The sequence below is a fragment of the Echeneis naucrates genome, chromosome 18, assembly GCF_900963305.1.
Source record: "Echeneis naucrates chromosome 18, fEcheNa1.1, whole genome shotgun sequence".
In the NCBI taxonomy this organism is placed as follows: Eukaryota; Metazoa; Chordata; class Actinopteri; order Carangiformes; family Echeneidae; genus Echeneis; species Echeneis naucrates.
In genome coordinates, this window is record NC_042528.1 from 6,191,374 (window position 1) to 6,215,395 (window position 24,022).

A 24,022-nucleotide genomic window follows, 5' to 3' on the forward strand; every position below is an offset into this window, starting at 1 on the left:
TAGAGCATGATAAAAATAATAAGTCTGAAAATAAGGGCGAAAGAAGTAAATAAAAAATAAAAAAAATAATCAACACTCCATCAGGCTTCCTTCATACCATGTGTTGCTCACTGTGACGGCATATTCACACCACATCCTCAACTCTGCCAAAGTTACTGTATCTGCTGATGTAGGATGAAAATGGTTTAGTATTACACTGTCATTTACACCATTTAAACAATTCTATAGTGATAGACTACATTATTCCTCATTACAATAGAAACACTTGAAATGCAACCTAATCTACTGTTTGGAGCAGAGACCACCAAAAACTTAGTGCTGTAACAAAACAAGGTGCATTGGAGGATGCTAGTGGGAGAGAGAGGGGGGGGGGGGGGGGGGGGGGGGGGGGGGGGGGGGGGGGGGGGGGGGGGGGGGGGGGGGGGGGGGGGGGGGGGGGGAAACCTAAAGAGAAAAAAAAAAAAAAAAGAAAAAAAAAAAAAAAAAATCACATTACCCAAGAAGAACATCTGGATGTTGGGAAAGTTACTCCCTTTGACAACTTTCTTGCTGAGAAGTGTCTCGTGCATTTTGTCTATTCGATTAATATGAAGCTACAGGCATAAATCATGAAGTTAACCCGGGGCAACATGTAGCTTCATATTTATATATAGGCAAGTATTGATTTTTCAAAGCAGAAAAATAAATGTGCATATTTTGCAAAAGAATTATGCCTTTAGGTTTGAAGTTACTAAGAATTACAGTCATCAGATGAATTTGTTCACCTTTTAAGCTAAAACAACAACTTTCAATTATGACTTGGGAAACAAACTAGTCAGTCTTAGCCAACCATGTTTAACAAACAAGGGGGGGGGAGAAAAAAAAAAAAAAGATGATTGGAACAATTCACAAAGCTTCATTGCCCTTCAACTTATTTATTGATGTACCGAACATGGAAAAAAAAAAAAAATCCAAAGTATCCAAACACAAAGTAAAGAACATGTACATCCTTTTAAATACTCAACGAAAGATATTCTATTCCAAAAATGCTGTGACCCAAGTCAGACTATACAACTTCAAATAAATAATTAAATAATCATTCTCATTAAGAATTGAGATAAGGTGTGAGGAACAGTTTTTCATGTCAGACCATCAGCAAAATTTGTCAATAACAAAGTTACCCCCCCACCACAAAAAAAAAAAAAAAAAAAAAAAAAAAAAAAAAACATTTTCAACAATGACAGGTCAGACATGAAAAATGTCATCTCTACCCCAAAGCAGCAAGTATCACAACTCATCTAGACTTAAAGTTTAACTTTTACAAGTAACACAAATAAGGAATAGATAAACAAGAAAAAGCAGTTGCAAAGATAATTATATAATGCATAGCACACTGCTCATTTAAGGGGAAGCATGACAAGTAATTGGTTTAAATACCAAGCAGGATGCAGGTGCGGTATTCAGTGCATCTAAGGCTCAGCCTCCATTTGTTTGTTCAAGATGAATTAGATGTTAAACAATAGCAAAATTGGTTGCAGAAGTTTGTCGAATGGGACTGCTTCACTGACCTTTCCCCGAAGTGAATAAAGCAATATACACCTTTTTACGATTTTAAAGACAGGTTATATGCATTACGTTTATATATTTATATATATATGTATGAGTATGAAAAAAAAAAAGGATTCAAATTGTTCAAAACTGTGGTTTATATCCATTCTTTACCACATAAATATATATCTATAATGTTTATATATAAAAAAACAAAAACAAATGTCTATAGTTTAATACATTTTTTTTTTTTTTTTTTTTTTTTAAATGAAGCAAGACTATCTACAGACCAAACAACCAACAAATTTGATGCACTGTAATGCTAGTCCATAGGACAATAAATCAAGTTTTTCCAACTCAAGTGAAACTGAAATTGAGAAGGTTAATATCCAAAATGAACATACCGTACATACTTTGTAAAGGAAAAAAGAAAGCTATATATATTTATATCACATTTTCCAATGAATTCCAAACTAGAACTAAAAGTCTGCCAAGTACTCAAAAAAAAAAACCCAAATAAATAAAAATAAAAAAAATAAACTTATTTACATAGCTCAAAGCTCAGGAGTAATCGTTCTATTCCTCAGACTAGGTTTTCTGAAGCTGCTGCCTTAATTGGCTTGTCCTCATTCTTTCATACAAAGCATGTAAAAACCCTTATTGGTTGATATTGAGACAAAAATCAGTCTAATGATATATTATAGGTACACCACAGAACACCATGAGCTCCATCTGAAGAGATCCTTTCGGAAGAACTGATTTTTATCCCCCCCTTTACCTTTAAGAGATATCTCTACTTTATAATTTTGCATGCACTTTTTGCGAATAAACCGTTATTTTTGTCCATTTCCAAATCAAACCGGAAAGCGAGTTGCTAGTCATAACAACCAGGATGACAGGGGGACCCACAGATGATTTTACAAATGAAACCAGCACTGCCATTGATTCTATAATCTAAAGATAATACAAAGATCTCAAAAGGTATCTTTTACATCATAAATCTCTCCAGAAATTTCAACCACTGCAAACTTTCTTGTAAAGTTCAAAAGCTCACAAGGTGTCATATGAAGATATTTCTCAAAGTATCCAAGTCAAAATATTTTGTTCCAGGTCCAGTAAAAAGTTTCTCCAAATTTTTCTTTTTATAAAAATAGATGCTTTTTAAACCCACATCAAAGAGGTTCTTAGCTCTTTGGCAAGGTACTGCTTTAAGAATTTTTTTTTGTCTTTTATCTGTTAAGTTTACAATAAGCAACATTATGCAGCCAACCAATAACCAACTCATATGACAATAAACAGAACACTTGCAAAAATCAAAACTGCAAAGATCAAAATAAGTATTTGCTAACCACTGAAGGCATAACGCACCTAAGGCAAATCAGGACACAAAAATACAAAGAAAATCACTACACATAACTTTACAAGACTTACTCTTTCAAAGCAGATGTGCAACAAAATGACAAAACCTATAATGTTTTAGATGGTCCATCTGTAAAGACAGCAAGAGAATTCAACGTCACAGGTAGTGAAACCTGCAGTTTTTTTTCCAGTTTTAAAGTATATTGAGAAGATTCAAAGCGTAGCAATGGAAGGAAAAAAAACAAACAAAAACAAATAAAAAACAAAAACATCGGACGCTAAATATTGTTTTTCTTCGTAACACTGATTTACAAAGCTGTTTTTACTAATGTAGAAAGTTACGGTCGATACACTTCCATTTCCTGTTTCCATTTTCAAGAAACAATCTCAGTGGGTATTAGGCTTTGTGTGTTTTGTTGGTTTTGAATGAGACTTGCAGCACTCTGTCCCCAAGGCGGTATCCATTCAAGCTGGCGATGGCCACAGCTGCCTCATCGTAGTTAGTCATGGTGACAAAACCAAATCCTTTGCACTTGTTTGTGTTGAAGTCACGAATAACTTTGACATTTGTGACGGCACCAAACGGCCCAAACATCTGCCAGAGGATGCTTTCATCTGCATCTGGTGCTAAGTTGTAGACAAAGATACACCAGCCAGTCCCTGCGTGCCCTGGGATGTTGATCCCAGCCAAGCTGGTCACCCCGTCAATAGCCATGGGGGAAAACCTGCTGTGAAAACAAAGAAGCAACATGGTTCAAGGCAAATGCCAAAATGAGAGTAAAACTGGCCTTTTAAAACAGGAGATCATACAAGCAAGTCTGACAAGTTTCTATGGGGATCAACACTTGCCACACATTCAGTGTCTTCTAAATAATTAGATGAACAAGATATTCTTGGTCTAGTCTAAATTCTAGAAATCTGTTATGAAATCAGCCTCAAATAAATAAAAAGCTGAGCTGGAATTCAGACTGTGCAGCCAACCGTGCAGCTCACAGACAAATGAAATTATAGCATCTTTTCTGAGCTGACCATGTGCCTGCAAAGGGGAGGGGGGGGAGTAAATTAATGAAAACCAAGCACTGGAAAATTTATGGTAAACGAGCACCACATTGAAAATGGAATTTGTACCAAGAGAGGCATAAAATAGCACGCAAAGTCCTTGCCTTTGGTAAACGTGGCTTTGCAGTTTGAGGAAACAAAATTCTAAGTGCATGGAAAGCCTATGAATTATTGCAGCAGGTGTCATGTAAGATTAGCTGCTCCAGTTGGCCTCTCAGGGAACATTCACCATGACAGGTGTGCTCCCAGCATCAAGGACCCGGAGAGAGATTTGGCAACCAAGACTTCAGCCAACGAGCAGGGCAGAAAAGAAATCACAACTCCATTGTCGCTGGTAACAGTCCTTTGAGCTTTCAGGGGACTGGACTTCAATCAAACCCAAGGAAAGCATTCTTATTAACCTGAACTTAGACAAAATGGTATCCTGTTGAATCCTGAAAGACATCTGATGCAACCAAGTTAAGGAGGACAGAACTGTCCATAATAGATCAAGGTAAAAAAAGTATGTAGCTCGAAGTATACAAGTATGCAATTTTATGCAACAGTAAGAGACTAAAATTCCTGCTTTGTTATGCAGTCAAGCAGCAACAGACAATGCTTTAATCTAGACATGTGACATGATGTTGAGATTAAAGCACTTCACAGCATCACTGTCACTAACCTGACCAGATTTACCTGCAACACTGTCAAAATTAAGGTTAAAGCACAATGACAGCACATGCTTGTGTTTAACTTGAGTAACTGGACAAATGTAGAGTTTGGCCTCTTCGATACAGAAATAATGTTGGCAGATATAATTACCTTCCGATCGCAATTTTGAAAATATAGGTTCAGACTCTCACATAGCACATGAATCAATCAATTTAATGAACAAGTGTGCAAAATGTGTCTAACCATTGATTGCAGTAAAATAGCTCAGTTAACACTGCCACCTTATATTTGGACAGCCATGGGTTTGACATTGCGCTTACAATGGACTGAATGGAGTTGACAAATCCAACTTGTGTATGTATTATGTTACCAGCTAACTTGTCTGACAAGCTTTTACTCTCAGTAAATGGGTGTGTCTATGGGAAAAATATTTTACATTTGAAATTGGTTTTGGCTCCAAGAATTTAGGTGTCTCGAGGCAAAAAGAAAGTGATTGTTTTAGGTCAGAGGAGCAGTTAGCAACACCCACCACTACTGTCCGTCTCCCCTTCCCTGCTCAAACAATACACGTCTTTGCTTCTATTTATTGAATATACACTAAATATTTACATTATCACTTATTGTTAAGACAAAGTAGCCTGCTTCACACACACACACACACACACACGTTTGTAGAGCCTGCATACAAAAGCATCTTGCTGATCAACAACCTAATACTGAATCAGTTCTACCTTATGCAGTGTTCACTATCTATGCAGTATTGCCAAGAGGTGATGAAGGGGGAGAAAAAAAAAATAAATAAGAAAAAATCATAAGAAAAAAGAATAAATAAATTATACATATACCATCAGCACTCAAGTCTGACTTGATCAATTACAGCAGTCTAAAATCTAAAAATGAACCTACCTTTTGACTCCATAGGCCATGTTCAGAAGATTATCCAACCTAAAAAAATAAATATCTATATTACTAATACATTCATTTCAATATATAGCTTGTTTATGAAGGTGATGAATTTTGACAGGGCAACAGAGATGAGTAACAGTTCTGATACTATCAAGCAAGTCTCAAGCATTATTGTCCTTATTAACTAGTTAACTGAACTTGTTTACGGTTAACCTATAAAATACATACCAGCTGTTAAGGTCACCAAAAATTTTTATATATATATATATATATATATATATATATATATATATATATATATATATATATATATATATATATATATATATATATATATATATATATATATATATAAAAAGTCAATTTCCACCACCAAGGTCAACTAGTGGACTGAGGAGCAAATTAATTCTTGGATTCATTCCCACATTTATCGTGAGTAACTAGGCTCACAAAACCCTTTCAGATAATCATTAAATTATCCAGAGTATTGCCAATCCTCATTTCCATGTGTCAAAATCTGCTCAAGCTTTATCAGAAGCCTACATCTACAACAGCAGGAACACAACAAATTTGAAAACAGGGATGGCTTATTCTGTACGAAGTATTGATAAGCACCAACACAAACGTTTTTATAATAATGCTGGGAGACAATTTAAATGCTAATTTCAAAATTCCTCAGAGGGTCAAGACAACGTGGCTGGCAGAATTAACTGTGCTCGGCTGAAATCTGATTTGTTTAAATTTCAGTATGCTGCTTTTACCTGAAACGTTGTGCCTGCTGTGCGAGGGGTCCTGGGTACCTTCGATTGGGCGACTGATACAGCTGGGACAGCAGTGCCTGACTGGTCTTCTGGCTTGGGTTGTTCGCAAACTTGACTGTAATGGGCTCAGTGGCACCAGGCGGTTTCTGACAGTTCAGACCTTTGATGGCCTCCTCAGCTTCAACTCGCCGGTCAAAACGAATAAAGCCAACACCTCTGGAAACACCTGAGCAGTGTATACAGTCATATTACTTTGATTCTCAATCTCAACAGCCATGAAAACATTCACTTCTGATGTACAGAATGAACTTCCAGTGTTTCCACTTTGTTTATGGCTCGAGGGGTTGCGGACGGGCACTAACACTTAAAATGATAGTGTTCATGCGTTTCTTGAAAAGCAAAATGAAATGAAAGCGGTCAATATAACAACTGAGCAAGTGTTGCCATCTTCATCATCCTGGGTATGTTTAAAGAAACTCATTTCTGCCTGCTTTTCAGGTCAAATGTGACATATTTTCCAACATGCACGTTGTTAGCTCGTGGGAGCGTGCTCCCTCGTGTGTGTGTGTGCGTGCGCGCACGTTTCTGTGTGAGTATGTCACACAGTGGTGAAACTCCACCTGTGTGCGATACAGAGCAGAGGAGAATCAAGTTGACATTTTATTACTAACACCCTTTGGAAACAATTGCTGGGTGCAAGGCATTGCTGCAGAGTGTATCACTGGTTTGCAAGTTTTTTTTTCTTTTATTAGAAGTGAGAAAAGTGTTGAATATTTAACCACAACATTCACATGAAGTTGATCATCTTAAAAGCATTTTATACAAGATATAAATTTGTGGATTTGCTGGGCAATGTTTAAAAAAAAAAAAAAAAAAAAAAAAAAAAGACTTATTTCACCAACTTACATATGATATAAAACAAATTTTTTAAACCACATTTTTTTGTATACACCAGAACACGGCAAACAAGAACAAATACCAAGAGCACAAAGGATAAGGTTGGCAATGCAAGAATTAATAACCATAGAAATATTCCCATGATGGGACAGAAGGGAGAAATGAGACCTATCCAAGATGGAAGCGTCCCACCACCAAATTTTTTTTTAAATAATATAAAAAAAATAAAACCCTCTTTAGCAGTTGTGCTTTCCCTCTCTTTAAAGCTGAATCTCAGACTGCAAAACTGCAAGTTAGTTCTCTTGAAACACCTTTTTTTACATTTGAGAAATTAGGGCAGCAATTGAAATAATGCTTGACTGAAAGAGCTTGACTTTTAGCACAAAGGGACAGAACTACTGGGACATCATTTATTCGTGTTTTATAAAAGTTTTGCTGCCACATAAGCTGAGAACATAACTCTAAAGCCATTTAATTTTATGCCATGATATAGGCAGTGCATAGACACATTTGGAATGAAGACCAAGAAAAGGCAAGACCAGTCAGGAGGGAGATTGTAGGCAAAAATGATGCAGCATCAAGTCTTGCAACTTAAACACCCATTTCACATTCTATCCATCTATGCATATTTATGAACACCTCTAGTGGAAAATTGCATTTTGGGGGATGTGAAACCACTACCTCTGATATATTTCTCAGGACTGGCTGTGTCATTTTGTTAGGGAGTCAGTGTGGAGCAGAGGAGAAGGAAAGATGAATTGTGTATTTAATAAAAAAAAAAAAAAAAAAAAAAAAAAAAAAAAAAAAAAAAAAAAGTCTAGGGGTGCAAAAACATGGGACAACTGTCACTTTCTACTTACCAGTCACCTGGTCCACCAGAATACGTGAGGTAATGATGCGTCCATACTGAGAGAAGAGCTGCTCCAGTTCTTTCTGAGTCATGGTCTTTGGCAAGCCACTGACGTACAAATTTGCATCTCTGATGGAGGCAGAACTTGGACGAGCATAGGAAACCTACAGGCAGAGGCAGTTCACATAAGCACTGGTATATTATCACTGCAACCAGTTAGAAGATGCAGCGATGAACTCGCAGACCATTACCAATCAGTGTAGAGTATTTATAACAATTTTGGTGCACTTGTTAAAATTAAGAGATGCTTACTGGCAATTAACCAGGCAGTTTATTCTGAAGGTTGGTGTTTACAGACTACATGATGGAGGAAAGCCACCAGATGAAAAGCTGCTCCCTATGGTTGAATATTTGAATTATTCCTAAGAGGCAAGACCATTTAGGAGGTTTTACTTGGTTAAATGAAAGCCAGCATGTTATATATGTTATATGCTCAGACCAAAGTAAGCAAATTTGACACAAATTGAGCAGATGGGATCATGATTGAGATGTTTCCCCGTAGCTATCAGACTCCATTAATGTGCAGGCATGAGAGAAAGAAAGTGAGGAAATTAAGCAAACTGAGTTTCTAGCAACACAAGTCTGCATTGTTACACACACACACACACACACACACACACACAGCGCCTGCAACAGCAAACATTCCTGCTGTCACTGGCTGTTTGTGGCTAATAAATACAGACTGCAAAAACACTTCGCAGCTTTTTGTAGTATAAAATGCTACATAAGGCTTCCTGTTAATCCTAAAGGGAGGGACTACAGTTGTCAAAGACAAACACTATGGATTTATGGTTTCCCCATGGAGCATGACTGAGGCCAAAAAAAAAAAACCAAAAAAAAAAAAAAAAAACCAACCATCTCATCTGAAATTTTACTAATTTACAATATACTTCTAGTCATAGTATCATTTTCATTTTGAGTACCACCTTCCTGTCACAACCTGGTGGTGCAATCATTTGTTTGCTCTACGGTTTGTACTATTCCATGCTTTTCTTTCATTAGAACAAATTTACAAATGACTGTTAACACTTGAATGGACAGTGACAAATCAGCATGCCCAGAAAAAGTTAACATGGCACTTTGCTGTCTATCACCTCAGTTGGAAATGTGACAGATAGATGCAGAGGCCAATCTAGACAGCTCTCATTTATAAACAAATTCAAAATTTCTTGCAAACTGCTTTTGGATACTGCACTGCAACTGCCCTCCTACAACCAATGTCATCTATACCCATCTAAAATCATGAGGTAAGTGGAGGGACTCCAGCATCGGTCTCAAAACATGTAACATACATTTGTCCATAAATATAGACAACAGAACACAGAAGGGGAACAGACAGTCACCAAGACCCTGTGGATCAGTACATCATTACAGCCCTGAGTCTCTGTGCAACTCATGTTCAGTCTTGCTGATATTTCTACAATAAAGACTGATGGAGGGTTTGCAGTGGCCAATGAGACAAACAAGGAAGACAAAGATACTGTGCATAGTTAACAGTGTGCTGTGTCTTACCCTGTGTCTACTGTCTGCCGGTTCCTCTGACTTAACTATCAATTAACCAAACAGCACCATGGCTATTTAATTACAGTGTCAGACATGTTAAATGGTCTTATACAAAGCATCTTGCTGCAATCTTATGCAATGGATGAATTAAGAAAGTATTTTTAATTAAAGCTTCAAAAAAAAAAAAAGAAAAGAAAAAAGGGAGGGGGTGTCCTTTTTGCTCTCAGATCAATAACACCACCACTTGGTCACCGTGTCTCAAACCTCAACCTCCTCATGCCCTGATGGGAGGCTTGACAAGAGAACACTAGAAGGCTAGCACTCCCTACCCATAGCCAGGCAACTTCCTCACTTCTCATCCCTCTCCCTCAGTCTCACCTTCACGCTACATTTGGTGCTAATATTTGCAAAGTATATTCCACCACCTCACTGGGGTTTATTTGCACTTCTGACAGAGCAGCAAGATCATTTTGGATGTGCAATATACAGAAATCCCCAACCCCATCTACTTTTGGGGGTATAACGTGAGGAAGATGTGTTCAATGTTTGATTCTCAGAAATAATGTGGTGCACAAGCCATTATAACATTCTACATTCACACATTTAATTGTAAATTCAGAAATGGTCAAGCGTACAACTTACAAAATTGGTAACATTCAACCAAGATGTTCAATACTGAAGTGTACCAAAGATATTTAGTCTAATACCTTCTGTTCAACGTGAGGGGGCATCTGCCTAGCTCCTTGGACAGCCACTGTGAAATAATATCACATTTAATAATCTGGCTCCACCATCCACAAATCCTGCAGCACTATATGAAGCAAATTAGTTTTTCCACCAGCACAATGTGTGCTACATTGCCTGATGAATGCTAATGGCAGCCACCTCCCTGTAAAGGCATACAGCAGTGCTACAGCACATGCAACCATAGAAACAGTTCTGCTCTACTTGAGGCCCAGGCAAAGCTGCCTGTGCCCAGATTAACAATAGGCTCCCTTTCCACCCCACATTTCTCCAGCCTCATTATACTTCAACTCCAACCCAGAGAGCTAAACATTAATGGCATTTCTCGGATTTCTGTAAACAGTTACAGATGATGCCTGATTTCAGTGAATTTAATGTAACTATGATTGATTAACTGACTTACTGGAGGTTAGAGTGGACATGTCAAAGCCTGTTAGCAACTTAAAAGATGATAATCTTACCTTGATGGTTTTGGTCTGAAGTCTTAAGCCATTTAAAGTATTGATGGCTTTTTCTGCATCCTTCGGGTCCACGTAATTCACAAATCCATAGCCGAGACTCTGCCCTGCAAAGACAGGACCAGAAAACATCTCGTGTCACACTTTATAGGTAAAACATGACTGCTGAATACAAACCATCAACGCACAGCTCGTGTATAGACAAAACCTTTTATTAGAAATTGGTGAATGACATCACTTCTGTTTCATTCAAAAAAAAAAAAAAAAAAAAAAAAAAAAAAAAAAAGGACAAAGGTTCAGTAATACAAGGACACATATGAACAGTCAGTCTATTTCTTATCCAGCAGAGCAGGAAGAATACATGAAGTAAAAAGTCCACTTTCAACAAATAACTACATGGATCACCACCTGTAGTAAATGCTAAACCAACTCTTTGACAAAAATGTCTTAAATTTAAAATGACAAGCAATTGCTCTTCTCTCACACTGACTCATCTGAGTGTGCAGTAGCTAAGGCGCAATGTGTTCCCCTCTCTCTACAGTTTATCTCTAAAATGTACAATAGATTGACACCCACTCTTTATGTGCACAGACGCAATTCAATTTCCTCCACCCACACTGCTGGGTCTCTCCACAATTCTACTGCCGGTCAAGTTCACCAGCTCAAGCAGTTCCAGCATATTAATACAGTACATAAGCAACTTGAATTTTCATCAACTTGACGAGATCAGATGTAGGAAATATTTTCATGCAGCAAAATGACTGTGCTTGTAATGAGGAATTCAAATAGTTTCCAAACTTGTCTGTGCAATTAACATTTTTTTTTTAAATCAAGTTTGATTACAAATTTTAAATTCATAGCCAGTATCACACATTTTCTCATACTGCATTGTAAAATGAATATATTGGTGTATTGGTGGGGGGGGGCAGGGAGACACCCAACTGTGAAATTCTGCCTCCAGCATTGCTATTAAGTAAGCTGTACATACGATAGCATACTGGTTTATCTGTCTTCCCACTATGAGTCATTGTTCTCATGGGTTGTTCAGCTGTGATCAAGTGAAGTTCATAAACTTCATTTCACCTTGCATCTCAGGGACTTGAATAGCCAGGAGAAACACACAGCCTTTGAAATAAGCTGGTGAAATGACACTTTTACTTAAACCTGGAGGGCAAATTGCCTGCCACACTGTCCTACTATAAATGCTTCACATGGTCATGCTACGCCCTTGATGTCTTCCTATGGAATGGCAAATATCTGCTACGGCCGCTGCTATAACTGGGAGAGGCAGTAAGCTAGTATGCATTTTCAAAAACAGACAACTGCACCCAGGCTCCATTAAAAGACTAGTGCTGCCCATAGTGGGAGGAAAATGACACAAAGACTAAGCCGCTGCAGCAGTAACAGCAGCCAAGGCGAGAACATTTAAAGCAAAGAGGAAGCATGCATCTCTCTGGTGATTACTTAGCATCTGATGTAGCACCAATACACAGATGTAGGCTGGCTTAAATCCATTGCCACAGGGCCAAGGGAGAGACAAAAGCAACATAGTCTGGAGGGGATATGGTTTATGTAGTGCAAAAACTGAAATCAGAGCATCGTTCCTGAGAAATGACTCGGAGGCTCTAAATAACATTAAGAGCCAAGTCCCTCCCCCAACTGAGTCTCAAGTCAGTTTTTCCTGCCCTAATTCAAGCTTTCATTGGTTAAAACAGTTCTAATTTAACTACTTATCCTATAGTAGAGTTAGTGTTGCGTCGAAACAATTAAAACTGAAACTGTTATACACAGTAAATGTATGCATTTACCTCAAAAGAATCTTTTTTTTTTAACTCAGGTTGTTTGACAGGACATCTACATAATTTCAAGCTTAGAACACCATTTAACTGCTTACTTTTGTATTTCTTTAATAACGCTATTTTTAATATGACTGACTCTGGAAATGTGCCATAAACAGGCCCCACTGACACGCTAAAAGTGTGTTAGAAATTAAGGAGAATTTTTCCAGTTATGTTTAAATTTCCAACAACTGGATTACAAGCTCAACATGACTAAAATGCCACACGTGCACAACAGTTCTGCTAAAAAACCGACATGGATGCAGAGTGCAAAACAAAAACTTGACAGTCACAATACGATCTCATGAGAAGCATAGGAACAAGAGTATATTACACACAAATGGGAAACTTTTTTGCTGCCTTTAAAATAATTAAACTTAAATGGCAAGACCCCAATATGTGGTCTTATATTGTGTTGCATGAAGCAAAAATGTCTGGTCACTTAAAATGCCAGAAAAGCACACTTAATGGGGGTAAACATATCTGGTTTGCCGTTTGGTCTGTGCGATTGAAGCATATTTTTTTACAATTTCATGCCTGGATGATCCAAAATAAATGGGCTTTTTTCCTTTTATGATTCACAATGATTACAAACGAAGGCTCCATTCAATGTTGGGGATCCAAACATTTTTTCATTAGAAAAGTTGCCCTCCCTTTTTACTCAGCTATATTGCTTTTACTCCAGTGGTCCTTCATGCAAAACTAAATATAATCTAGTTAGACATACATTAGCCTTTGAAATAGACATTTCACTCAAGGACATACACACAAAAGAAAAAACAGTCTGCAAGGTCAAAATGCCTGATTAGATATACTTGTATTCTATGCTTTATAATTTTGACAACATCCATGTCAACAAAGTAAGAAGAAAGGTGAAATAGAGGAACCTAGTGCTTTAGGGGGGGGGAGAAAAAAAAAAAAAAAAAAAAAAAGGCCAACTGAGATTAAAACTAATTTTCACATGTTAGTCAATAGTGATGTGTCCGCAGGAGATCAACAGAAGACACTTTTCTATTTAAGCCATTTGCCAAATTAGTTTACATTAGTACCTCCCTTTTTATTGGAATAAGGGCATATTAATGCTTGAAGTTCTTTTCAGTCAGTCAGATTAAAAAAAAAAAAAAGGGTTCCTTTACATCCTACACTAAAATTACTTTGAGTGCAATGTTGATACATACTGCATCATATGCAACATATCAAGTTTCATATTAACAGATTATATTAAATCTGTTATAGTCACCCAAGCAGAATGTACACAACACATTTTAAAACGAAAAATCACTCGTTATTTCAGCTCAACCAATTTCACACATTACTAAATGCATTTCTTTTATGTTATTCAATGATATTCCATGAAAGATGTAACACTTGGCTACTTTTTTTTTTTTTTTTAAATTGGCATGCCAAAAGTAAATTCTGTAAATACTTTGATAGTCATTGTTTAATTAGGCCACACATTCTTTTGCAAAAACAAAACCCTTGACTGATGGCCAATGTTCTGCTAACATTTGGTGCCAGTGGAGAGAGAGGAGAGGGGGGAAAAAAAAAAAAAAAAAAAAAAAAAAAAAAAAAAAGCCTTAATTTATACAGTCCTTGCAGTGCAACAAAAAGTTGATGTATCGCTTAAATTGGTTTCTTAAGGAACACCAAAAGGAGCACAGCAGCACATAGATACAATTCAGCTACACTTTTAGCACAGTTTAAGACTTTACAGTTAAGACTGCAATAATTTGTTGGAAAATCTAATAATCACTTAAAGACATTCCTGTGAATACTGGCCAAATGCACATAAGTGCTGTGAAACAATTTTTCAAAGCCAGATGTGATGGGGGTCACATCTTCCTTGTTAATTCACATAAAGGTGACACCCTTGGCGACTTAAAGTAAAGATAATCTATAATTGTCAAAGTTCTAGCGTCTTAGCTCACCAATTATTCTGAGTAAGAGCCCTCTGTCCCCCAGCTTCCTTTCAAAGGGATACATTCACTCAGCCAGGGATGTTGATGTTTCAGGATCACATGCAAATTGAACAGATGTGTCTACACATCCTTAAGAAGGCCAGACCAGCTCATGTGCGTCACCACTGCACTGTGTTCTATGGAGCAGATGGAGGAAATTCTTGGTAACCTTGACCAAAACAGCAAGAACACAGAAGCCACAGCCGTTATCTACTTGTTCATGTCACGAGCCATGTCAATGAATACCTCTACATGCTGCTGCTCCAACCATTAACACACACTGAAGTTATATGCAAGTCCATTCAGGCCTGTCCATGTGAGGAGTGTAACAGGACATTAATAAAGAGGTTGCCACTCAAGCACAGAAATACTTTTCTTGTATATAGTATTTGTTTCAATTTCCATAGGGGCCACTCTCTTGGAAATCCAATTTTAACTCATGGCGCTAGTATCGCTCTCCAAATAAAAGCAGCATATAATCACAATTGTTGTTCCTTATGATGACATTGGGCAGGTTTTACAATGGCTTATTGGCGAAGATAACCCTATCTCTACAATGAGATGCGGAAAGATTGCCTTATGCGCAATAAGATGACCTCTGCATATATTAGGGACAGCAGTCCATATATTATGACGCTAGACAACGTATACAGGGAGGAAAATCACATACTATGCATGCATAGTTAAAGGCACTTTAACATGGCCAAATCTGTTAGTAGGGCCCCACTGATGTACAATTTGGTTTCGATATTATTGTCGGTGGCTAGTTTGTGTTCATTATTTACAACTTATTTTAAATCTAGCTTATTTGATGTTTGAGAACCTAATGGCAAAATAAATCCACATACTGACAATAAATGCAGTAAATATAGCAATGGCTGAGCCAAAGCTACAAATCACTCATAGCAATGCAATCAGATGTATTACCTGTTATTTTGTCTCGAACTAGTTTACAGGACTCAATTTCTCCGATGCTCCCAAACAAACTCTTCAGCTCCTCTTGAGTCATGTTCTGAGGCAGATAGTTGACTATCAAGTTAGTTTTACTGTCCTCTATGCTCCCTGATTCTACAGGTGAGGAACAGTTGTTTGAGATTGTTGAAGGACCGTTGCTTGTGTTGTTGCAAGTTGGCCCATTGGACAGCTGTGTTTCCATGGCAGCAATTACCTGCTAAAGAAACAGAAGAAAAATAAAGTCAAAACCACATGCTTAAAAAAAATACAAGATAGTTAAAAAAGGACGCTCTTCACACACTGAAGCATTGCTTTGTAGGTGACTTTAACTGAACACATTTTTCTTCATTTTAATAATGAAAGCATACTGCATTTAAATTGCAAGAAACAGGTCTAAAGTACTGACTGTAAAACAACAAAAAAAAAGAAACCTTCAAGATAGAAAACATTGTAGATTGTCACATTTATTAAAAATAGATGTAATACTGTGACTGAACTGTGAATACTTAACCCTAACCCACTCCCCTCAGAACACATTGGAGTAAGTTTTTCATCAATATGTTGCTGGATGTGAAGTATTATATCTTAAATTTCCATTTTAAGTGTGGGGAGGGGGGGGAAAAAAAAAAATAAATAAATACTCGACAAAGAATTCCCTCTCTGCCATTCATGATTGCTGCATCTGGGCAAACACAAGAGACTTAAAAAAAAAAAAAAAAAAAAAAAAGGCACTGAATCTATTCATCTGTCAGGACCTCAACATTGGAAAACAATATTAAAGTTTAGGTGGGATGGATAAAAATATCAAAGTTGAAAATGGTGACCAAAAATAAACTACATGTACAAAGCAGCACCAAAATTTCATCCATCAGTGCGAGCTTGTTGGACAACAGGCCTTGTACGATAGTGAAGCCAACCAGTAAGATACAATGTATGAAGAGTCATCCTTTATTAACGGAGTCACCATGTGCAAAAAGCAGATCAGTGTCATCACAACGATACACAACAATATTCTTGGCAATTACATTTTTACTCATTTGTGCACAGGCACCATGACATTGAAAAAAAGTACTTCTATAATATATCAGTAGCAGACAGGTTTAGACCATACCAATAGGAGTAAAACATTAACTTTGGAGCTTTTCATACACTAAACCCAAGTGCCTCACTTCCAAATTGAACACATGATGAATTTGGTCTGAACGTCAAAATATGACACAGCTAACATCATTGGTATGGCCTGAGCACTGAGTCAAAGCAGGCCGTAAGATTAAAAAAAATAAATAAAAAAAAAAGTGCCACAGACCCCAGTCCAAGGCTCAGGTGCCCACGAACCACTTCTAAGCAGAGAAGCCACATCGCACAGTCTGACTGCCATGTTAGTTTGGAGTTGCCGTCTGAAAATGTGGACAAAAAAAAACAAAAACCAAACAAAAAAAACAAAAACAACAAAAAAAAAAAAAAAAAGAAAAAAAAAAAGCACTTCATGTTAGATCAACAAGAACAAAAGCAACAGTCAGAGGTGATCACATGTCATTGCTGGGGAGAGGAGAAGGCGGCTATTTTTTTTCCCCTCTCTTGTCGAACCAAGCTGTCCATGCAGATTGTCGTAAACTAGGGAGAACACAATAGGTAATCTCTTAGTCTCAATTCATCTTCAGTGAATCTAGGCGCAAACAGCAGAACTGAGAAATGTTGAGTGTTTAAGAGGGAAAACTGGCCACATCTGGGACAAGCATGAAGAATGGCAATTAGAAAATGGATGAAATTGCCAACAGAAATGTTCACAAAAACTGTAAAGCACAAATCAATTGATTTGCTCAGATGGCTGACAACCAGGGACAGTGCTGAAGCTTATGCAGACATGCTGCATTCATTTAACCGGTCCACCCCCCCACACACACACTAAAACTGCTTTCATAATAAAAAAAAAAAAAAGAAAAAAAAGATTAGATAATTTTACAACTAGCTTAATTGCCATAAAAATAAGCATATAAACGAAGTCACTACACGACGGTCGCAACCACTGGAACAACAACTGGTGCACTTGAAATTCAAATCATACCAGCTTTGCACCTGAAATGAATAAAATGATTAAACTGACAATGAAAGTTTATAAAATGGCCTTAGTTGTAACTGCAAACAGACACTCCATATTCAGTCAGTCATACAAAAAGGGATGGCCAGTATCATGCCAGGTATTTCCTCAGGATGTGACCGAAGACAAGTTGCACTCGGTTGTGCCTATATAACTTATGTTGAAGATATAATAGAAATCTACAAAACTTAAATGTCAAGGTGGCAGTATTTTAATGCAAAATAAACAGAATTGTTGCTGTCAGATAAGTGGATCCAAACCTTTGCAATATCTCAACATCGAGATCCATTCCATCTGTCAGCCATTTATAATATTTCACCACTGAGTTGAAATGCAAATGTATTCATCAAAAACTAAATTTTAAGATTTCCTGATCCCATATTTCAAAAAGCAACTGGACTATATATATATATTTTTCATGCCACCCTGATGGTGCTGCTTTTCATTTACATTTTGTTCTGCATCTAAAATATACTCTCCACCCCTTTCATATAAGATGTCAATAAATGGAGCTCAAATATCCTTTTAATACTGTCAGCGACAGATGTCTCTTACGAGGTAGTTTTTGTTAGCATTGCAAATCTTAATAAAATATTTTTGATCAAGTCAACAGAATCATTTGCTGCCTGGTAAGCCTACACTGCCTCAGATGCAGCAAACAGCCTGGTCTGACTCTGATCAAACTGCTCTAGATCCACTCTGGATATTTATTTGCTTAAAAAAAAAAAATTACAACCAAGGCTGAAATGATCACAAGTAATTCGAATATGTAAAAAAAAAAAAAAAGAGGGGGTTGTTTATTTGAAGTTCATCTAATATCACTTGCATTAATATACATATGCGCTGCTTGTTTCACACATGGACAGTTATTACTGATGTGAGTTTCTGAATTCAGTGGCACAACATTTGATAAGTTGGAGCAAAGCCAAGAAATGACAAATAGATCAAGTAAAACACTGTAATGCAGCCAGTGCAAAATAATAAAAAAAATAAATAAATAAATAAATAAATAAAAAAATAAATAAAATAAAAACAAAACAGCACATTAACCAAAAAGCACAAAATGACTAGTTCTTTTTTTTGCATATCAGTGCTATTTAATGAGGGAAAAGATGCTGAATAATGGATATAGAATACTTGATTCCAATGTGAACATGTGAGTCTGAAATGATAGCTTGGCTAAAAATGACAATGTCCTGAACAGGGTTACTTTTCTAGATATTTAGAAATCACAGTTATGAATATGAAGAGTGCATGCCTGTAACTAGTGATGCTTGGTAGTACGGTGTATGTGCACATTTCTGCCCAAGCACAAAGCTCAATAATCAGGATCACACGACAGCTACAGACAATATACATTGTGAAAGGTCAAATTATGATTTCTGATAAGGAAAATCCCACTTACATTGGCCCCTTTTAGAGTACTACTGTATCTTTAAAAAAAAAAAAAAAAAAGGAACTGTTGCAAAATAACGTGACACATTGAAAAGACCCCTGCCATTCAAACCAAGATCTTAATCTGCCTTGAAGACAGATTTTGAGGCAGTTTGCTTTCCCTCTTTTCAATCCAAGACCATGTGTCAATGAGTAAATTATTATTCTCTGCCAGCATGCGACCAATACGTTCACTGCGTCCCTCATAATCCATTATCAACTCTACAATTAAGTCTTCTAGTCTTCTTTTTTGTACAGCAAAACAAATATCACTTGCATTTACCCATTATTTCCTGTAAAATCCACTTTTCTGACACGACCGCAGTGGACTCAAGCCAATACTTGGGCTGAGTCTATGGGTGAGTGTATTTGAGTGGAAAAGTCTAATCCAAGAACCTCAAACAGTGAACACCATAAGATCCCATGCTGCAACAATATATTGACCCAAGTGTTTACAGATCAAGATTAAAATGGCAAAAGGCAAAGTGCACAGATGAAAATGCACCACACAGCAGCAGCAGCCGCCGCCTGCTGCTTTATGATGCTGACTTGTTTTGGCCAGTGACATAGCTAAACTTGCTCTGGTGTTTGTGACTGCTGGCCACAAAACAAGCTCCTGTTAAAGGCATTTCACATAAAAAAAAAAAAAAAAAAAAAAAAAAATGCATTTGCAATTTAAATTGACATGGCTCAATGCCCATCATTTCAAAGCTAAGCATTCAAAGACATTGCTTGTAGTTTGCAGGGGAGTGGGTCTAGACATTTTTAAACATCTGTTTTTCTGAAATGAAATCCATCTTTACCATCACTGTATGCAGGCTTCATAATATTCTGTGGACAGGCTGCATAGGGAATGTTGTTGTGCACAAATGCAAATACATGAGTCATCTGATTCACTGTCATGTTCCTAAACCAAGGTCAAAACCCACTGACTACATAACCTACGCAAAAATAAAAAAAATTACAGCCATACAGCAAACAGCTACAACCCACTTGACCTATTACCACAGATAAATTTCATTTACTAGGAGAAACAATAACCTCAGCAGAGTATGTAACTGTCACATGGACAATGAATGTGATATTACAGCATGGCATTTTCCAAAGCCTTTAAAAGCTGTCATTTGTCAAAACCCAAGATGAAGTCGACATGCCAAACTGCTCCAAGAAAAAGTGTTCACCATGATAGGCATTTATGTTTTCAGACGCTTTTACAATTTTACATAATCTCCCTTGAATTTTGCAAATGTTACTATAGTTGCAAGAATTATAAATAATTGCAAGGATCATCAAAACTTTGTTTATAAATTTAGGAACACTTTTATGCAAATGTGATCGCTCTCTGCCAACCTTACTGCCATTTCCTGTCGACACAGATGGTGCTGCTAGCCACATCTTTTTGCCTGCCAGCCAAGGATCTTAACCAGGATGGTGAAATGCATGCATGAGGTTCATACTAGTTAGAAGAGCTACTTTAATCTCCAAGGGCACATGAGGAATGAGCATCCTCTAGCAACTGATGTGTACAGCCTGTTACTGAGACATTTTTCAGCATCTTTTTAAACAAAATGCAAAAACATGGTCAGTACGGAAAGCCTTAAATTAGTTTAAGTTGACCAAATCCGCAACAGATGGAGGTGTAAACCCCAAATTTTACTGTAACTTTCATATTCCTTTTGTACAGTGGGAACACTGATTGCTAATAAGATAATTACTATAAAAAAAAAAAAAAAAGCCTAACCCTCTGAGAACCTTGCACTTATGTTGATTTAGTTTCTAACAGTTTCTATACTATCTGCCACGGTAGTATATTATATACACACAGAATGAGGAACCCTGTAGTGGCATACATGCTGACTTAACACTGCATACATACACACTACTGCAGACAAAGACTAAAAGCCAGCAGGACCATCATATGTGAACAACAAGCATCAAACAGGATACTTCTAAATAAGCATAGTTTCATACTCCAACCAGACAGCACAAATCAAATGACGACTTTACAGGCAGTGAATGCTATGTATTATCGTCAAGACTTTTGTACAGATTTCTCAATTTAGGCAAAAAAAAAAAAAAAAAAGGTTTTTTTTTTTTACTTCACTTGGACAACCCTCCTGCTGCTCTTTCCATCCATTGTGTCCAAAAATAAAACTAGTTATTGTTGACCACAAAAACCTAAGTAATGGATGGTTCAGCTTGTTGCCATTTTGTTAACATGATAGAAAGGATACAAGGAGAGACATTCAAAAAAAGACTTAAGTGATATTCATCCAAAATGTTTCATTTGCCAAAAACCCATTTCCCCACTGTACAAGCAGCCACGTGCTAAGTAAAAAGGAGGGGCGAGGGGGAGAAGGGGGGAAAAAAAAAAAAAAAAAAAAAAAAAAAAAAAAAAAAGGCCACAAGAGAACATATTGTTGAAGAGAATGACTTACTTCAATCTATTTCATATGTTTCACCCTTTATTCTAAGTACAAAGCACAAACATTGGCGACTGTCCCAACTGAGATAGGGCCACAAGGCAGAAATATTTCATTAGATAAACACTTGGAAGAGGAAGCTTGGCAAGATGCCTCTCCCCAAAAATTTCAGTCAAGGCTTTCACGATGTGCAGCCAGCTAGCAGCCTCCTCTTAGTGCAGGCATGTCAGCGTAGAGCATCTTGTTCCCCTTGAGACCTTGCCTCATGGTTTTAGTCAGAAACCAACTCCTTATAAAAGACCACAAGGTCCTCTCTTTGTTTCCCATCACTCCAAAGATAAACCACCCACCTCCACAACTTTACCCCACTGAGCAGGAAGCCTTTAAGGGACTCACAGTGTTGCATGTAAAGTTAGCGGTACTCTCAGATCCCAGAGTCTTACTAGTTCTACACTGCTCTGTAGTGTTACTATGAGCAGAATAAATTCAAATATAGTGAACATTTCTGACCAAAAATACATACACACGCTCAAAAGCAATCTATACACTCACTATGCAATATGCAAACAGCATTAAGGACTTAAAACTAATGGCAAAGCTTTGGCATTACTTGACATAGAAGTAGTCCACTTAAACACATTAGCCTTAGTCATGTATCAGCCGTCAACCGCTGACGCTGGCAAGACTGGCTCTGTTTTAGGAGCTCACTGACTGCTAATTAATTACAGGGAACCGTGACCAAGTGGGAGTTTGGATGAAAGATTTCACAGCTGAGCAAACTCTTGACTAAAGTACAGCTGTCATTCAATCAATATTGAATCAGTCATTTCTGAAATATTTTCATACCTGTAACCTGTTCGGAGGGGAAACAGTTAAACATATTCAGCATTTTCCAGCTATTGAAAATTAATTATCAAGTTCCCAACATAATTGATTCACCCTTGGCATTATTTAACAAGCAAAACCTTCCATTAAAAAAAACAAAACAAAACAAAAAAAAGGGGGGGTCTCAATGCTTTTGTGTCTTGGATACAAGAGTGTGTGTGTTCAAAACAGTTGGAAAGATGTGACAGAAACGTGCTACTAAGCGGCAGAAGCTCATTGTAAACATCGAGTTGAAGATCAATTCAAATGATGCATTTAAACACACTGCTACCACTTGAGGATACTTATACTATCATTTTAAATTTCAGTCAATAGAATCTTGAGTATATCCTAACAAGCAATCCACTGTAGTTAACACAAAAATGCCATACTGACACATGTTGATTTTTCAAATGTTTCAGGCCATTTGAAACATAAAAAAAAAAAAAAAAAAAAAAAAAAAAAGCTAATTTGAATACCCGCCCACCCTATGATCAAACCAAAGCAATGCCTGAGAAATTGTAGAAATGCTTCAAATAGTATATACACCACTACACTACAATATAGGACCTGGTTTTGCAAGTAAATTGAGGAAAAAAGGAGAAAAAAAAAAAAACAAAACACACACACACACACACACACCTCCATCATCCTTTCAGATCAGACTAACTGCAGAACTTCTTTAACTTGAACCCAACAGTAGCATCAGCATGTACTTTTATGACACTGAGCACTTAGAAGTGAGGAGGCACGAATCTCTGCTACTATCTCCTCAGAGGATTAAATTGACCAAGTATGCGTGACAAGCTGCAGAGTGAAGAACTCCAGAGTGCACACACTGACATGCACGGCCTGTCCTTGAAAACTAAAAGCCCACAAGTAAAAGTTCAAAATATCCTAGCTGAAAACATAGATGTGACTAGTCTACCCACACATGCACAAAGATGCACACAGTTAAGTGTACAAAAGCAACTGCTCCAAAATAAAATGCTGTGAAACGTTCTGCACCACCTCTATCTTGATGAAAAGAGTCATGCCTAATGTGATGGCAGTCTTATGCTGCAAAACTAAAACTAATAGTGAAGTTATACTTTTGGGTATAAGTGTCACCTGAGAAGACACCAAAGTGATTTATCTTTTTATAAAGATTCTCGCCTGGAGTTTCCTATCAACTTTTTGGATTTTACAACCTTGACTTTGAATCTTGCCCGGTGAATTCTTTCAAACAGCAAGAGTTGGACATACCATATACAGCACAATGTGGTGGTAGGGCAACTCCCATCCTTTAGAATCTACTTTCTTTGCAGTCCATAACTCAAAACTACAGTATTTCACTGTATCTTAGCGCTACAATTCCTACTAGCTCAATTTCCTCATAATGCATCATTTAAAGATTAGCAAAATTGTATCAACATATAAAGTTAGTCATGAAGGTGACAGGCTACTGTGGATACTATTAGGAGTCATGTAGCACCAGCCACAGCATGGCAGAATAATACTGAAAGGTGAGTCAACTCAGTCAAAATGGCAGTCTGCCTCAAATGTAAAATTACTAAGCGCACTTTGGAAAATGGAGTAAAGCAACAGTGTTGGTGGGGGCATTCAGTACACAGTTCACCTTCAACAAAACTCTGTTGGCTAGCCTGTAATACTATATACACTGCAACACATCAAGTTT

At 37.2% G+C, this 24,022-nt stretch overlaps 1 protein-coding gene across 2 annotated transcripts in view; it reads right to left on the reverse strand.

Annotated features, from left to right (window-relative positions):
• Positions 1 to 3,283: 3,283 nt before the first annotated feature.
• elavl2 (ELAV like neuron-specific RNA binding protein 2) overlaps positions 3,284 to 24,022 on the reverse strand; it is a 135,842-nt gene continuing 115,103 nt past the window's right edge. The window contains exons 3-9 of one of the 2 annotated variants that reach the window (XM_029526015.1): positions 16,832 to 16,922; positions 15,499 to 15,739; positions 10,779 to 10,882; positions 8,021 to 8,174; positions 6,264 to 6,489; positions 5,503 to 5,541; positions 3,284 to 3,614 (exon numbers count right to left, since the gene is read on the reverse strand). In XM_029526015.1, coding sequence (XP_029381875.1) covers positions 3,284 to 3,614; positions 5,503 to 5,541; positions 6,264 to 6,489; positions 8,021 to 8,174; positions 10,779 to 10,882; positions 15,499 to 15,739; positions 16,832 to 16,903 — 1,167 coding nt within the window. In that variant the 5' untranslated portion in view covers positions 16,904 to 16,922. Of the gene's footprint in view, positions 3,615 to 4,488; positions 4,507 to 5,502; positions 5,542 to 6,263; positions 6,490 to 8,020; positions 8,175 to 10,778; positions 10,883 to 15,498; positions 15,743 to 16,831; positions 16,923 to 24,022 lie in introns of those variants that run through there. The other variant, XM_029526016.1, reaches the window with a different exon arrangement.